This window comes from Prunus persica, chromosome G8, assembly GCF_000346465.2.
Source record: "Prunus persica cultivar Lovell chromosome G8, Prunus_persica_NCBIv2, whole genome shotgun sequence".
Classification (NCBI taxonomy): domain Eukaryota; kingdom Viridiplantae; phylum Streptophyta; class Magnoliopsida; order Rosales; family Rosaceae; genus Prunus; species Prunus persica.
The window spans coordinates 17,134,511-17,151,135 of record NC_034016.1 but is presented as its reverse complement, the minus strand read 5'-3'; the positions used below and the strand labels follow the sequence as shown (position 1 = coordinate 17,151,135).

The 16,625-nt window shown below is 37.7% G+C and overlaps 2 protein-coding genes across 3 annotated transcripts; both read left to right on the top strand.

Moving 5' to 3' along the window:
* Window positions 4,758–10,163, top strand: LOC18768554 (synaptotagmin-1). The gene is made up of 12 exons (XM_007200189.2): window positions 4,758–5,103; window positions 5,875–5,973; window positions 6,083–6,133; window positions 6,252–6,375; window positions 6,869–6,987; window positions 7,115–7,216; window positions 7,537–7,611; window positions 7,877–7,953; window positions 8,037–8,283; window positions 8,367–8,717; window positions 9,197–9,328; window positions 9,779–10,163. Exons 1-12 carry the CDS (start codon window positions 4,993–4,995, stop codon window positions 9,908–9,910), a joined length of 1,620 nt encoding a protein of 539 aa, XP_007200251.1. The 5' UTR covers window positions 4,758–4,992; the 3' UTR covers window positions 9,911–10,163.
* Window positions 10,516–15,712, top strand: LOC18768608 (L-ascorbate peroxidase 3, peroxisomal). 2 transcript variants are annotated; one of them, XM_020570844.1, is made up of 10 exons: window positions 10,516–11,005; window positions 11,248–11,372; window positions 12,000–12,049; window positions 12,218–12,283; window positions 12,379–12,427; window positions 12,764–12,846; window positions 12,936–13,015; window positions 13,626–13,658; window positions 14,024–14,126; window positions 15,262–15,712. In XM_020570844.1, the coding sequence occupies exons 1-10, from the start codon at window positions 10,893–10,895 to the stop codon at window positions 15,454–15,456; spliced, it is 897 nt and encodes a 298-aa protein (XP_020426433.1). In that variant the 5' UTR covers window positions 10,516–10,892; the 3' UTR covers window positions 15,457–15,712. The 2 variants fall into 2 exon arrangements, with proteins under 2 accessions (XP_020426433.1, XP_007200545.1); XM_007200483.2 differs by lacking the exon at window positions 13,626–13,658.

The following is a 16,625-nucleotide window of genomic DNA, read 5'->3' as shown; positions in this document are numbered from 1 at the left end:
GATTAAAACAAAGTCCACTCACAAGTATTCCCTCGCTGCCTGACCACGTGAAGGTCCTGCTTGCTGCGTGCGTGCAGACGAAATACCTATTTCGAGATACGAACTGTTAATTAATATAAAAACCACGTCTAAGCGGAAATTACAAATTAAATACTTAACTCCCCAAATTTCCCATACGTGCTCGTTGAAGAAGGTATCCTAAGGTTCGATTACAGGTTTAGGAAGCGTTCACAATTTTCACGGTTATCGCTAACCCGTAAACTTTGCATTTTTGAATCGGAACATCCGGGGCTCCGATTCAGAATTCGTGAAGTCCCATACGGTCCTAGAAATTCCTAGAACAACATATTTTAATTCGGGAAAGATCTAACGGTTGGAACCTATCGAACCCGGATAACGCACAATATGCGAAAATCCGTTCGATAGCCAAACGACATCCGAATCGAGATCCGCGAATTCCTATGTGCTCGTGACAACCTAAGGATCTCATCGGGCTAATTTACATTCTCACCGGACTCGCCCACGCGCCGCCACACGCGCCGGCAGCGCGTGGGTGTGCAGAGTAATTCCGGTGACGGAAAAACTCCACACCCGAGCTCACCCTTCCTACCCTAGCTTCTACTCGAGGTCGGGATCACTTCATTCAACTACGAGAAGCTCCAATTCGGCCGGCAACTGGCCGGAATTTCATTTTGAAATTCGGCCCAAAACCTAGGTTTTCTAATCGATCTCTTAGGCAACGAATCGGTCCAAACTTATACACCCAACAGCTAGAACTCGAAAAATGGATGAGAACCCATACCTCAATCACCGGGTTTGGGCGGCGGAGGCGGCGGCGCGACGGCGGAACAGCTTTGGTTTAAAACCGTCGAGCTCGCGGCCGGAATCCGTGGTTTTCGACGGGGAAAACGGGCAGAGCTTGACCGGGGCGGCGAGACGAGACGAACGGGACCGGTCTCGGGTCCTGCCGTGACCGGAACTGAGCGAACCGAGGAGAGAGAGAGTGAACGTCGGGGAGAGAAAGAGTGTCGCGCGCGAAGAGAGAGAGAGAACTGAGAAAAATCTGATTTTTACCAAACTTTTTTGAAATATTTACAAGTTTGCCACTGACACTATTTTGCCCGTAACTTTTTCGTTACAATCCCGATTCAAGCCTACCGCGTGTCTACGAATTCGTCTCAGTACCATCTACCCAGAAATGCCAGTCGTGGTCCCAAAATCCTTCCGAAGAAGAAAGTGACCAATTTACCCCTATCCCAAGGGTAAATTCGTAATTTTATATAAATCGATTAAAATAAACATTTAAATTAGAGTCGGGGTGTTACATTGGGTACCACACAAAAAACCCATCCTAGCCAAATTATTATTCTTCTACCAAACTCCTTCTCGTTAGATCTCTTTAGTGATATAATTGAGGGTGGACATCAATTTGGCCGAATCGGCTAAAGTGACTTATTCAAACCGAAATGGTCGATTTGGTCTTGTTTGATTTTTATAAAGAAAAAATTCAAAGGTTCAAAATCAGATATAACCGTAATAGTTTGTTTCAGTTGCGGTTTTAACCTTTTGCAAATCAGTATGAACTAGGATGGGTGACTTAATGGGAAGTCCTCATGTTGCATCCCTTCTCTTTCCCAAAAAAAAAAAAAAAAAAAAGAAAAAGAAAATGTTATTGTATACTATTGATTTATTTTATTTTATATAATTTATAATACCATAAAGGATATGCTTTAGCACATGTTTTTTTTTATATTATAAATCTTTTGGTAGATTTATCTATCTTTTGAACATTTATAATTTAAGTACTCTGCAGGTGACAAAGATACATAACTGGTTAATCACTGTTCTCTAAATTAATAACTTAAAAAGTACTAGCCTCTCTGCACGCGCTTTCGCGCCTGCGAGAGGCTTTTTAAATTAAAATTTATTTTAGATTTAAAAAAGATAATGGGTAGTTGTGTTCCATAAAAATAGGATTCATTATCTGATTTTTCTTTTAATTTTAATTTTTTTAATATGAAAAGGTGTAAATTTATCATATTATCCTCATTTAGTTAATAATTTTAATTCTTACTGTTTGGATTAACCAAGGGCATTTTATGGTATTATGAATGTTTCACCATTCTCTGCCTTTTGCTTTATATATATAGATAGATAATGATAAAATAAAATCCAATTTTATAAATAATAATAATAATAAACATAATCCATTGGATTTAAATTGGGTCAGCAAATTCACCTTTGAGTTTAGTGAATCCCAAATGGGCCGATCACGTAATATACGCAAATCATGGACCCTCTTCCTATTTAACATAAATTGGTCCAGCACGTAGGCAAAAATACTCTAAAGCCCACTATGCCCGTCAGGGTCAGACGTGTTTTCCCAACAAATTCGAGATGTAATACAATTGTTCGTTCCAGTTAACTGAAGATATCGGTGTTTTAGTGTCGGTTCCAACCAAGTAGTGAAAAAAATATTTCAGTAGAAATCATATGTGTAGGAAATCTATTAGAAAGAAAAATATATTGCAATACAAGAAAGTTTCTCTCTATCATTTGTGTTCCCATGTTTATATCGTTACTATTTACCCAGCGAGTACAAAATGGTGATAGTCTAAACCATTTTCGTGAAAGTGAAGTAAGTGTTATGCTACTATTACTATACTAAAAAGTCGTTAACTACCAAAACATTGCTCTAAAGGTAACTAAGAAAACACAATTAGATGGATGCTTCGGTTAAGAACTTGATGTTGAGGTGTGCGAATGCACTTATCTTAGTAGATTCGCCACATCCAAACGAAGTAAATTATTACGCCATATCCTCAGGGATACAAAATGGCTAATATGAGCAAACATTTGCAGCAAGGTGAAAGAAATGGGCAAGCAAAGCATGAGCATCACATCAAATCAAATCCGAACGATCATGAAGAGGTTTTTGTCATTCGTTGTGAGGAGCAGATTAGATGGGTATGTGGCGCATCTCTCAGTACAAAATACTGAAAACATAAAAAATATAAGAAAAAATAATTGACCACCAAACACTTGGCATTTGACGCCAAATTTTAATTGAGACATAAACAAACAAACAGAAAAAACTATATATATTTTTAGCAAATCATGGACCGCAATCTGATTCTGACCTTTCCCCATACATTTATATTTGGCAATTCCAAATTTATAAATTAAATTTTCATTAAATCCTCAATATTAAAGATTATCATCTAACCAAACATTCTTTTATAAATAAAAAATAAAAAAAAATCATCTAACCCAACATATAAAAGTTATAGATTATCAGTTTTGACTTCAGTTGTCTTTTTATTATATAAAGAAATTATGAGATATATTCATAATTCAGCCAAAAAAGTACAAACTAGCTACAAAGGGAGCGATCTAACATCAAAATTAAGATAGTTTGGGGCTCATCCACTAATGATCGCACAAAATCGAAGAAACTCTAGCTAGGCTTCCCAACTAAGAGTGCAAATTCAAAATGACTAAAAATAAATCAAGCCATAACAATACAAATAAAGCTCTCAGATGAGAGGTGACAAACTCTCACACAATAAGAGGTGAAAACTACACATAAAATCCAAAGAGTCTTTGTGACTTATTCCAAATACAAATAAACTGCAAAAAATATGGTGGTAGAAATCCGACCCCAAAACACAAGTAGAGATCCGACGCCGAGACGCATCCACTTGTGATGAGTGGAGGAAAATCATTACAAAACGTAAACAAACAGGGAAAACCTTTTGTCTTTGAAAAGTGGGAAAAAGATGAGAAGGGAGGAAGAAGGGATGAAGAACAGTGGCTTCTCCCCACACAAAGTGAAAACATATGTAGAGTGTTTTTTGGGAGAGAGGGGGCTAAGGTTTTCAATTAAATCAAATAATAGGATTAGAACATTGCAATCAAACATAATCTACATTCATCTCGCATATTCTCTCTCTTAATTGTGTATTCTAAACTCATCATACTACACGTGTGTTATTTGTGCAGACGAAAACTATATATGCATACATTAATAACAAACTAACCTTAAATACTTTATGTAATGTTTAGTCAATAATGATTAGTCAATACTAAGGAAGACAATTTTTATACAACAAGATACCATGACTTGTACATGATACAAAGTTAGTGGGACTCTGTTGATTATTGTTGGCATGACATGATGACACCAATACAAATAAAACTTAACTTTTAAGACAAAAAAATCTTTAGGGGGTCTATTAATCATATGACCTAAATTTGGGAATTACACAACAATATGGATTAAGCTTGAATTTTGATGGAGAAGATGTGGGTTTGGTGGGAAAGGCCATTGGTTATGTTTTGGTTGGGTACGGAGAGTAAATTATTGAACTTTTATTAAAATCTTATTGGGTGTAGAAAATTTGCTGGGTAGAACAAGTAGTTAACAATTGGGTATAAATAGAAACATCCGTCGCCGTCCCAGACTCGCATCTATGCTCACTAGTCAAAAAAAGGACGAAATCAAAGTGGGCCCCAACTGCGGAGCCCACACACATCTTAAAAATAATCAGGCTTTTGGCCTGCAGTCCGGCAGACGAAATTACCCGATTGAGCCACGTGGGGCCTCCTCGTCCAATCAGATACGATCTTTACGGACACCAAACGCCAGGCCGCCACGTGTACGACCCCACCACACTGTTCCCACATCAAATCAGATCTGCACTCCACGTATGACGCGAGTTGGCCAGAAAAGCCTTGAAGACAGCGATTGCGTGCCTCTGCCTCTGCCTCAACCTCAGTTCGAAACTGCCAAATCCTACCTGGTCTTGCACTCCATAAAAGGACAATTAAGTAAAATTACGTAGTTATCTTCAAGAATATTAAACGTTTTTGCTCTTAATTAAGCAATGTTGATGTACTGATCTGCACTAATCTGAAAAAAGTTGAACATGAGCGTTTTCTGGAAGATATAGAGAGAGTGAGAGTAAGCCGAGAAAACCGTGATTTGAGAAAATGGGATTCTTCAGTACGATTTTTGGGTTTTGTGGATTTGGACTTGGTATATCGATTGGTCTTGTGGCTGGCTATTTCCTTTTCATCTACGTCCAATCTACCGATGTTCAGGTTCTCTCTTACATTTTGTTTTTTGATATAACATCCTCAATTTGCCTTCGTTTTGATATATTTTACTGTTTTTTCTATATTGGGTTTTCATTCTTTTAGCTAAATTTAATGCTGTGAGAAAGCCAAATGGAATGTGAATTGATTTGTGTCTCATTTGAATTCTCAGAACCAACCAGGCTATGATTTGTTTTGAGTTTTCGTTTTCTGTCAAATTATGCAAGCTTGTCAAAGGCTTGTTTCTCTTTGCCATTTGGTGGTGTTGTTGATTTAGTGCACAGAAATAACAAGTTCCTTAGAAATTAATGGCTATTGGTATATATACCTTTATCTTTTGTGCATGTGTATGCTGTGTGAGTGTGTAATGCTGCGTTCTTATATGCATTGTTAATGAGCATTTACCCTGTACTTGAGGTCTTAGATTCGATTCCCCCCTCCCCCAATATCGTTTGTATAAAAATAAATAAATAATTGGTCAGAAACAAATATGTCCTGCATTTAGGTGGAGTACGAGAGATTCTTAAGTGAGCTTCACAATCATGAAGCAAGCAATGTAGGTGCTCTGTGCTTGTTGCTGCAGTTATGACAACTCAGTACTCACAGAGGCTTGAAGCCTTTAGCACGTCATGTCTGCAAGTGGGTTTTACAGAGAAAGGATATAAATGTAGAGAAAAAACTGGAAAAACATGCGCATTGTGTATTGCATATGTTTGAAAAGTATGACATGCCTATCTGTGTTTGTCTAAGTCTAATTGATTGCCTTGGGTTGGCCAGAATCCCGAAATTCGTCCTTTGGTTGATCAAGATACAGAAACGTTGCAGCGGATGCTTCCTGAGATACCTCTTTGGGTGAAAAATCCAGACTATGATCGTGTAAGTAAATGTCTGTAACTATTCATTGATGTTATTTATTATGGGTCTTAACAGCCTAGTGTTTTAGCACTTACACTGTTATTGATATTTTATTCTTTTCCATGTGAAGCTTGATTGGCTAAACAAATTCCTTGAATATATGTGGCCTTATCTGGACAAGGTGATTTATATTGTCTGATTGTTCTTGGAATATTATGTTTTCAATCTTAGTTTGCTTTTGTCATCTATTCTTTACTTCTTATTGATGGTTCATGGCTTTCTATTTAATTTTTTTGTAGGCAATCTGCAAGACTGCAAAAGAAATTGCAAAGCCCATAATAGCTGAGGAAATTCCAAAGTACAAGATTGAGTCTGTTGAATTTGAAACACTGACTTTAGGTTCCTTACCACCAACTTTTCAAGGTTTGTAAACTTGAGATTTCACTTTAGAGTTTCTCTATTAAAAACGCCTCGTCTGAGAATTATTGGGAACTTCAGATCCAGCTTTGGCAGCTCACTGTGTTCTTGAGTTGTGAGGAGAATTTTTTTAAATAAAATTTTTTCTATTTGAGGCTAATTTATATGAGTAATTCAAAGGAAAAATAGAAATTTTTGATAGGATCCGTTTTGGAAACGTAGAATGTAAGAAGAAAAAAAAGTTCTGACTCCCCTACCAAATCAGTGAACTAGGTTTACACGAGAGGCAACTTAGATGCCGTTGTTTCTTCCTACCTACCTCTTCACTTGATTACTTATAAGTAATGGGAAAAGTGGTTGACTTAATGTTTAGGTATTTTATTGGTCTTGTGTTTGTTTTTGGATATATATTCACACATACACACACACACTCCTATATTGTACATACGACGTGTTTTCCCAAGCTTGCATTTAAATTTTTGCATCTTATTGGTTTTAGGGATGAAAGTTTATGTCACTGATGAGAAGGAGTTGATTATGGAACCCTCCATAAAATGGGCTGGAAATCCTAATGTCCTTGTTGCTGTGAAAGCATTTGGATTGAAAGCAACTGTTCAGGTTTATGCTCTACTTTGCTAGGAAAATGTTCTACTGTTAGTTTATTTGTATGCAGGTAAGAGAGAAACGAGAGAGATAAAGAGATATAAATGCTTCTGTCGTTGCATTATTGTCTGGTTCATTTCAGGTGGTGGATTTACAAGTTTTTGCTGCACCACGTATTACTTTGAAGCCGTTGGTTCCAAGCTTTCCTTGTTTTGCCCAAATAAATGTATCTCTCATGGATAAGGTTAGTTTTGCGGTGAAATAAATAATAATGGCATATTTGGGAGTTGGATTATCTGGTTAATTTTGGCACTTGGCTACAGTATTGTAACCGCAGCTAAATAGTCCTGGTCTATTATAATTTTGCAGCCCCTCCTTATCGTACAAGTTTTACCTTACATTTAAAGTGGGCATTTTTTGAAGTCCAGATTAATCTTTTACATTATTTGTTGAATCTATTTAGTGTTGGTTCATGATTTCCACCGGATTTTATATTTATTTAGATCGTATGCTTTCCATTACTAGTCCAATCTTCTCCTTGATTATTTTCTTGTGGTTTTGCAGCCTTATGTTGATTTTGGATTAAAGCTAATAGGAGCTGATCTTATGTCAATACCTGGCCTTTATAGATTCGTCCAGGTAGAATGCCTTTCTCTGTTTCTGTCCTTTACACATATGTATCCCCCTATTTTGTAAACACACATGCCATACATAGATTGATCAATAAGACGAAAGATTACGGTTTGTGGCCCCTACATTGGTGGTGGAAGTTGAATGATTGGGTCTATTTATGCAGCAGTTCATTATTTAAGCTGATTTTTCGCAAAAGAATCTTCTCCTTGCTGTGATGCTTATCAGTTTCATAATAATGGTTTTAACTGTGTTAGAACGGGGTTTTCTGCAGGAGCTTATCAAAGATCAGGTTGCTAACATGTATCTGTGGCCGAAAACTCTTGAAGTACCAATAATGGACCCAGCGAAGTACGTCTCTGCATTTGTATGAAATTTATTGTGACAAATACTTTTTATTTAGTTTGGCTGAAAAAACTACTTGGACTTTGCAGAGCCTTTAACAGGCCTGTAGGAATTCTCCATGTGAAGGTTCTGAGGGCAATGAAGTTAAAAAAGAAGGATCTTCTTGGTGCTTCGGACCCTTATGTGAAACTAAAGCTCACTGAGAACAATCTTCCATCACACAAGACCAGTGTCAAGCACAAGAACCTGAATCCTGAATGGAATGAGGAATTTAACATCGTTGTTAAAGATCCGCAATCTCAGGCTTTAGAACTTCTTGTTTATGACTGGGAGAAGGTATATTATTTCAGTTTATCAATCAGAAGTCATATGTATTGTTTTAATTATGTATGTCTGAAGCATTTTATCCCTTATTTTAGGTGGGCAAACATGAAAAAATGGGTATGAATGTAGTACCTCTGAAAGATCTACCCAAGGATGAGCCAAAGGTTTTGACTGTCGACCTTCTTAAAAATATGGACTTAAATGATGCTCAAAATGAGAAGCAGCGTGGGCAGCTTGAAGTGGAATTGACTTATAAACCTTTTAAAGAGGAGGACATGCAAAAAGGATTTGAAGAAACACTGACAGTACAGAAGGCTCCTGAGGGAACTCCAGCTGGTGGAGGTTTGCTTGTTATCGTAGTTCATGAAGGTCAAGATCTTGAAGGAAAGCACCACTGTAATCCATCTGCTCGACTTATTTTCAGAGGGGAGGAAAAAAGGACCAAGGTACGAGGATTTTGAGAACATTTGTTAAATTTTTTTAGGTATCTTGATTTTGATTCTTGCAGCCCTTTATATACCTTCTCTTTTGTAATCTTAAATGGTTGGTCATGGGAATGATCTGTGTAACATTCAGCCTTTAGTTATTACAATGTATGCCTTGTGTAGACTTTTATGCCTAATATTATATGGTTTTCTTCTTTGGGTGTCAAAAGAAGAGAAGGGACAAAGGAGTCTGTGATTCTTAAAGGAGTTTTCATACATCGTTATTCTCATCCTACATACGCACATACAAACACTGACACACACGAGGATGTATGCATCTTTGTTCTTCACTTGAATGGTGACATTAGACAATTTGATCTCCAAATTTTACTCTGAATTGGCCGTCTTGTTTTAACGAACGGAGTTGTAAGAAATGATAGAAGTTCTAAATTCTAAGATTGCTTCTTATTATGTTGATGGATTTCCCTTTAACTGTGCAGCCACTAAAGAAAAGCAGAGATCCACGATGGGCCGAGGATTTTCAATTTATGTGTGAGGAACCTCCCATCAATGACAAATTACATGTGGAAGTTGTCAGCACCTCATCAAGAATGGGCTTGCTGCATCCAAAGGTGTGGATCAAATATCTTTTTTGCATAGTATGCAATATTTACATATAAAAATGGGCAGTTATCATGGATTCTGCTGCACCTAGTTGCTGGGACAATCAAGCTGCATTTTAGGCTAGAATTCCCTTTGCTTAAGAGTTCATGGTACTTTATTCATTTTGGTAATGTTACAATAGAAAGCAAATCATGGTTTTTGATTTGCACAATATCATAAATTCTTCTGTCATAATACAATATGGTCATGTTGCTTATGTCCGATTGGCATGCCCTTTGGAAATTCTCCTATATTGACTGTTTTACAAGATGAAACTGGATATGCCTGGGAACACATGCTTCATTTCAATGGTTTGGGCAACAGTCATTATCTTGTTCTGCACTCAGCTTTGTATTTTCACATCCTTGTTTTGTTTATACACCTGATGGAAACCTTTTTTATTTCTCTTTTGGAATCAGGAATCTCTGGGGTATGTTCAGATCAGTCTTTCGGACGTTGTGTCCAACAAACGGATCAACCAGAAGTACCATCTTATAGACTCAAAGAATGGTCAGATCCAGATTGAGCTGCAATGGAGAACTGCTGAATGAGCTCAAACTTTCTTTTTCTTCTTTTTTGTTTTCTCCCCTTTATACCCTTCAGATGGAACTTGGTACAAGATTTGAGTCTTAGCATACCACTTGATATGGAACTTCTATACTTCATTGTCATCAAATCATATCGATTTGCTTGTTCTTCATGTAAATGATTGTAATAATCTTACAGCGAAGCTTATTGCAAAGTGAAAACATAAAATCCTTGGTATTATCAATTATTGGGTTTGCGTTGCTCATGTTTTAGCTTGGATTTGGCGTTGTTGTGTTTAATTATTTCCAAGCAGTGAAGAGATCTTATTTTTCTTTTTCTTCTTAAAAATCAAACATAGAAATAAAAGAAAAAATAAATTCTCATTCCTTACCGTGATGGGATTCGAACTTGAAGGTAAAGGGCATTGGCTTAACTTATGTCTGTCTCGTCCCTATATTTAAATGTAAATTATACATATATAGTTTTTTCTTAATTTGAAATATGAGGATGAGTTTCACATATACTGAAAAAATGTTGGAGAGAAGTGAAAAATTACTCTAAAGAAAATATTGGTTTTTTTGGGCCAAGGAATCAAAATATTGGATGAGTTTCATATGGTAATAATGTGGGTACGGGTTTGGGTAACCCATTTACCCAGCGGGAAGCAAAGAGAATTTTCAACTAGGGGCCGGGTATCACCGAGAATTTTCAACTATCGAGGAAAGGCTTACGGTGGATACCTAGGCACCCAGAGACGAGGAAGGGCGTAGTAAGCGACGAAATGCTGCATGCCGCCAGCGTTCATCCTGAGCCAGGATCGAACTCTCCATGAGATTCATAGTTGCATTACTTATAGCTTCCTTACCCGGCCCGCGAACCCATTACCCACGGCCAGTTCAGCCAGTCTAACCAACTACCAAAATCTCAATCTCATTCCTGTCAGTCACTCTCTCTAATCGTTTCCTCTCTGCTCCGAGTCGCAGTAGCTCTGAGTTTCGGGCTTCAATGGCGTCACCGCTCGTTGACAAAGAGTACCTCAAAGAAATCGAGAAGGCTCGCTGTGATCTCCGTGCTCTGATATACAGCAGTAGCTGTGCTCCCCTCATGCTTCGCTTGGCGTATGCTCTCTCTCTGTGTTTGTTTCCCATGAAAAAAATTGCGATGAAAAGACAATCCGAAGGAAACATTGAGTCGAGATATATTTTTGTTTTCATTTCCTGTGATTTCTCAGTAGCTCAGTGTATCATATCTACACATTGAGCTTTTTTTGGATTGTTTTTGTAAATGAAATATTTTGCATGTCATTGTTTGTGTCGATTTTGTTGAAATTATGACTGTTCTTGGATATGTGAATTTGTAGATGGCACGATGCTGGCACCTACGACGCCAAGACGAAGACGGGAGGGCCTAATGGGTCGATTAGGACTGAGGAAGAGTACTCTCATGGTTCTAATAATGGCTTGAAGAAGGCTGTTGATTTTTGCGGTATGCTTGTGTTGCTTTATTTTATCAATATTTGTTCGATTTTTTCAACTTTGATCTTACAAATTGTAAAATTTACACCTTAAACATGGGCTGGGTACATGAGAAGTGAAAACTAAGATAATTGTTCTGTGTTGTGTGTGCTGATAATTTGTCCATGGGTTGTTTTTTTGAATTTATTTGTGATCTTGAGGAGTATTGTATTTGTTCTTAGATATGAGCACTGAACCCAAATATAATTTGTTGTTTAAATAGTGCAACTATGCTACTATTGGTATTGTTTGCAATTAATAGCTCAAATCCTTGATGAAAGGGGAATTTAGCAAGTTCAGATGGTTTTACTATATTGCATATGTAGCTCAGCAGACTCGCATTGTGCTTACATTCGCTTTGTGCTTACTTTAGCTTCAGACTCTCATTTCTAAGAAAAGGGAACTACATTGAAACCGCACATAAGAAAGCATGTATAACAGTTGTCAATATGTTGCATATGAGGTTACCTCCAAGGTGCCCTACATTTGCCGATATTTGTGTAGTAAAAATACCATTCTTATGGCTGTTATACAATGTTCTCATCGCTTTCTTCATTTATTTATTCTTTTTTCTGGGTGCTTCTCTTTCTGGTGTCAGAGGAAGTGAAGTCTAAGCATCCAAGGATTTCATATGCAGACCTTTACCAGGTGATTATAGTTTTGCAAGAGTTACTCTTCCTATATTTTAGTTCATCCACTCTCAAATTAAGAGATTTTACAAAGATCATAAGAGTTTTTTTCCTTGAATTTGTTGGACATAGCGTGGAATCTTTAATGAAGATACTGATTAGGGGACATGATTACTTGTACTCTCAGCTTGCGGGTGTTGTTGCAGTTGAGCTGACTGGAGGCCCCGCCATTGATTTTTCTCCTGGCAGAAAGGTATGTTGTGGTCAATGGTCAGTTATTTCAAGAAACATACCGAGTCTCCCTATCATTGTTTTTCAAGTTTTCATTTGCTTTTTGGTCCTTTATAGGATTCAAAAATCTCTCCTAAGGAAGGACGACTTCCAGATGCTAAACGAGGTCAATTCCAATACCTAAGATCACTTCTGCAAATTTTATTTCACCCTACTTTAATGTATTGGTATTCTGGTTTGCTTTATATACTAGCATCTTGATTGAATTATAACTCCTAATTGGGATTTCTCAATTATCCCATGCTATAAGCTGCTTTCATGTGACAACTCAACCCACTTCCCCTTCCCCCCACTCTCTCTTCTATCTTTGTTAATGTATTTAAGCATGCTGAAGTTGTTACGCTTGCTTCTGTTTGCTTGCGTATGATTTTCAGTTAAATTGTTTGGAAGATGACAATTTTTTTTCCATAAAAGAGAGTTGAATTTCTTGTTGGGTTTATAGGTGCACCACATCTGAGGGAAAAATTCTACAGAATGGGGTTGTCTGACAAGGATATTGTTGCACTATCTGGGGGCCATACACTGGTAATTATTCCTTCTTGTTTGCATCTATACATGGTCTTCGTTTGTATTTGACAGACATGTTTACTCTCTGTCAATTTCTGTGGTCATAGGGAAGGGCACATCTCGAGAGATCTGGTTTTGATGGTCCTTGGACTAAGGAACCTCTGCAGTTCGATAACTCATACTTTGTGTAAGACTTTTCAACATGGGTGTGGTTATGAACAAGTATTAAAATATCGGCCATGCAGATAATATTGGGACTCCAATTTACGGATATTTCGGGGGATATATCGTTATCGTTTTAGGTATCGGGAAAAAATCAACAAAAATGACAGATGTAGGCATTGAAACTCATAATTTTGGTGTAAAACTTTGGTAAATATTATGTACATTATCAATGAATGTATTGAACAAATAAAAATCAAAATTTACTAATAATAAGATATACATATGATGAAATATAGGTGGTATGTAATGCGCGTTAATGAAAAGTGTGAAAGTAAAATGTTGATTAGAATGAATAAACCATGCATAAATCCATAGTTTGTTTAAACATTGGATTACAATTTAGATAAGTGTCCATCTACATAAATAAAGAGCTCTTATAAGGTTCAAACAATGAGGAACAACTATCTAGATTCATACAATAGTCATACCAAGTCATGTAAGCCATGTTTGAACGTGGTGCACATAGTTCTCTCTTCAGCTCCCTACTTAGCCATCATAAGATTCATTTGAGTTAGTACTAGGTCTAGTTCCTATGCTCATAGATCCAAAACTAATCGCCATGTCCTCTTCAGATGGATTGGAGGTCCTCTTCAGATGGATTGGAGGTATGTGGGCAATGGATTGTGCGTAGATTCTTCATATTAAAGGATTAGCTATTTTTGGGTTTCAATTTGCTTCAATTGTCTTCAAAACTTCTGAATTTTTTTTGGGTTCTGTTATGGGTATCGGGAAATATCGGGGATATCGGCAAAATATCAGGGATATCGCACTTATCGGGGATATATCGTCGATACAGGGGAAGATATGGCCTTACCCCCCAGTATCGGTGTCGACAGTTGAAAATACCGATATATCTGTGTATTGGCCGATATTTCAATCCTTGGTTATGAACATGCATTTGTACTCATTATGCATTATGTGCAAGTGTCTATGGTTATGAACTTTCATTCGTATTCATTGTTGATACCAGGGAACTGTTAAATGGGGAATCAGAGGGGCTGTTGAAACTTCCGACAGATGCAGCTTTAGTGGAAGATCCTGAGTTCCGTAAATATGTTGATCTGTATGCGAAGGTAATTTGGGTTTGGGCTCGTTCAGTTCTATTTTGCTATGAAAAAATGTTTGGGGAATTTATCACTGCTTGTTTATATTAACACTCTTGGTTCAGAATTCTTAGAATTACTTTAGTCCTTGTTATTATAGAAGCTGGTTGCTGCCCTTACGAAATAATCAAATGTGGCCTTACCCATGTTCTCGTGGTGTATATAATCTGATCAACTGATCAGCCCTGACACGTCAATCACTTGGGAACTGGTAAATTTAGTTCAAACCGTTTATAAGATGCCTTACTTCTTATATTTCCCGGGTAAGTTGTAAGCAATCCTATAACAACAGGTTTGGGCAGATTGAAAGCTTTTTGTTTCACCAACTTGCAGTGGAGCATACTCAATCCTATCATCTCTCCTCGCTTTGTTCTATAAAGTTAAAAAAAATTGTTATTTTCCTGTGAATTATGCTTTTATGTAAAATTGACATCAATTTGGGCCGGGCTTTTCTCAGAATTGATTTAACTGATACTGGGTTAGATCAGGCTCTTGCTCTACTATGCAATACCACAACACCTCTTCAGATGATTGTGGCGCCTTCGAAGCTGAGGCTAATTTGGCTAATTTTGACATTTGTGATGGGTCTTGGGGCAGGAACCATTTGCAGTTGATACCAAACCCCCAATTTGGTGTTTGGTTGAATTGATTAAACTTTGTTACTTGGCTAGTGATGCACATGAGAAGGTTTGGGGCCTGGCCCAACTGGGGAGACTTAACTCATGGAGATGAGTTTTAAAATTAAAACCAGTGGCATGATGTAGATGGTCTTCTCTTGTGTTGTCTGGTCCTACTGTGCATATTTATCATATTATTACAATAGTTAGGTAATATGGTGGGACGGAAAATGCGAGGATGGGAATCAATACACCCCTTGAGGCATAGATGGCGGTGAATGTTTACCTTGAAGTGGGACGCGGAGCAGGGACGGGACCAAATTTTTTTAGGGCAAGGCTGGAATAGTGAATGCGATCCTGACCATATTGTGTCTTGTGCCATCCCAATGCTTTGATGTTTCCTAAAACAACATATCTTTGTCTGTTTATATATCTGTTTTCTTTTGACATTCCTTTTCTTACTTACGTAAATTTGGCATACGGTGCAGGATGAAGATGCATTTTTTGGAGATTATGCCGAATCGCATAAAAAACTTTCAGAGCTTGGGTTTACTCCAATCTCCTCTTCTACTAACACAGCAAAGGACAGCACCATACTGGCACAAGGTGCAGTAGGAGTTGCAGTTGCTGCTGCTGTTGTGATCCTAGGCTACTTGTATGAAGCTAAGAAAAGACTGAAGTAGACTTGCTTAGCCAATTACCTTGTTTTTTTCTTTTTCAGCTGGAGATTACCTTGATCCCCTATGAATAAATGACATTGATTATGATTATAACTGTTGGTTTTTCTTTGGGTTTAACCGAGAGGTTTGTATAACAAGGAGGATTGTCACATGCCTTTTCAGCTTGGTAGCTAGATTGGTGTAGTAGAAAGATACTAGTGAACTTTTTCTTCATTTTGAAGTAAATAACATAACGCACGGATTTACTCTTTCAAAGAAAGCGGATTATCGTATGCATTTGATTGTTAGGCGTACAGATTACTTCGTTTCCTACTGTAATACATACATGCATCCATCTGGGGCTTGTGTGCAGATTTACAAGCACTCTACATTTGTATACTGGTGTGCGTGTGATGTGCTAGGGATCTTATTATTCTTTATACATTGCTTAAGCTAATTCACTCTGGTAGCTCATCCGCTTCTTTTTAGACCCTTTTTTTAGTGCCATTTAGGGGCCTTACCTATCTAACTCGAAACAAAGTAAAATCCCTAAAACAAGTTCAGTCAGATTGTGATAGGAAGATGGAAGATGGCGTATCAGTCAATGTGACAGCTTGGTGGCAAAATGGGTCCCTATGACAGCCCTACGCCATAAAACTCATGAACTGAGTTGGGTCCAGCATCCCAATTGATGCTGGATATCCACTGTTGCATTCCCCTTACATGCAAGTTCCACATGTGTTCTTATCTATGAATTGAGTTGCAAAATTTTAAATTAATTAATTGTTTCAGAAATAGACGTTGTCTACATAAAAAATGGTACCAAATACTAGGAAACTAATTAGGAGGAGGCCATTTCAGAAGCTTTATCTACCATGTGGGCCATGGAAAAATAGACCCCCTCCCCTGCGCTTAAGGTTGAGAGAGCCCCACATGGGGGGAGGGAGGGCAGCCAAGGAGGTAGGTAAGAGTTTTAGGACAGCCCTCCACTGTCCTATACCTAAGCACATGACCTCCACGTGTTGGTGTGCTGGCTCTCACCATACATAATTGTCATACAAAATTTTGCCGATCTAGAGCCATACCCTCCTCCTCATAGCCCCTTAAACCCCATTTACCTAATTGTGATTTGATTCTTTTTTTCTTCCACGTTGATTGTCTTTCTCTTGGCATTGTACATGTGCTAATGTGGG

Bases quoted from the DNA above. Each gene is read 5' to 3' on its own strand.
- LOC18768554 (XM_007200189.2), top strand. From the start codon at position 4,993: ATGGGATTCTTCAGTACGATTTTTGGGTTTTGTGGATTTGGACTTGGT. The intron at 5,974-6,082 runs GTAAGTAAATGT...TTCCATGTGAAG, and splicing joins AAAATCCAGACTATGATCGT to CTTGATTGGCTAAACAAATT. The intron at 6,134-6,251 runs GTGATTTATATT...ATTTTTTTGTAG, and splicing joins TGTGGCCTTATCTGGACAAG to GCAATCTGCAAGACTGCAAA.
- LOC18768608 (XM_020570844.1), top strand. From the start codon at position 10,893: ATGGCGTCACCGCTCGTTGACAAAGAGTACCTCAAAGAAATCGAGAAG. The intron at 11,373-11,999 runs GTATGCTTGTGT...TTCTGGTGTCAG, and splicing joins GAAGGCTGTTGATTTTTGCG to AGGAAGTGAAGTCTAAGCAT. The intron at 12,847-12,935 runs GTAATTATTCCT...CTGTGGTCATAG, and splicing joins TATCTGGGGGCCATACACTG to GGAAGGGCACATCTCGAGAG.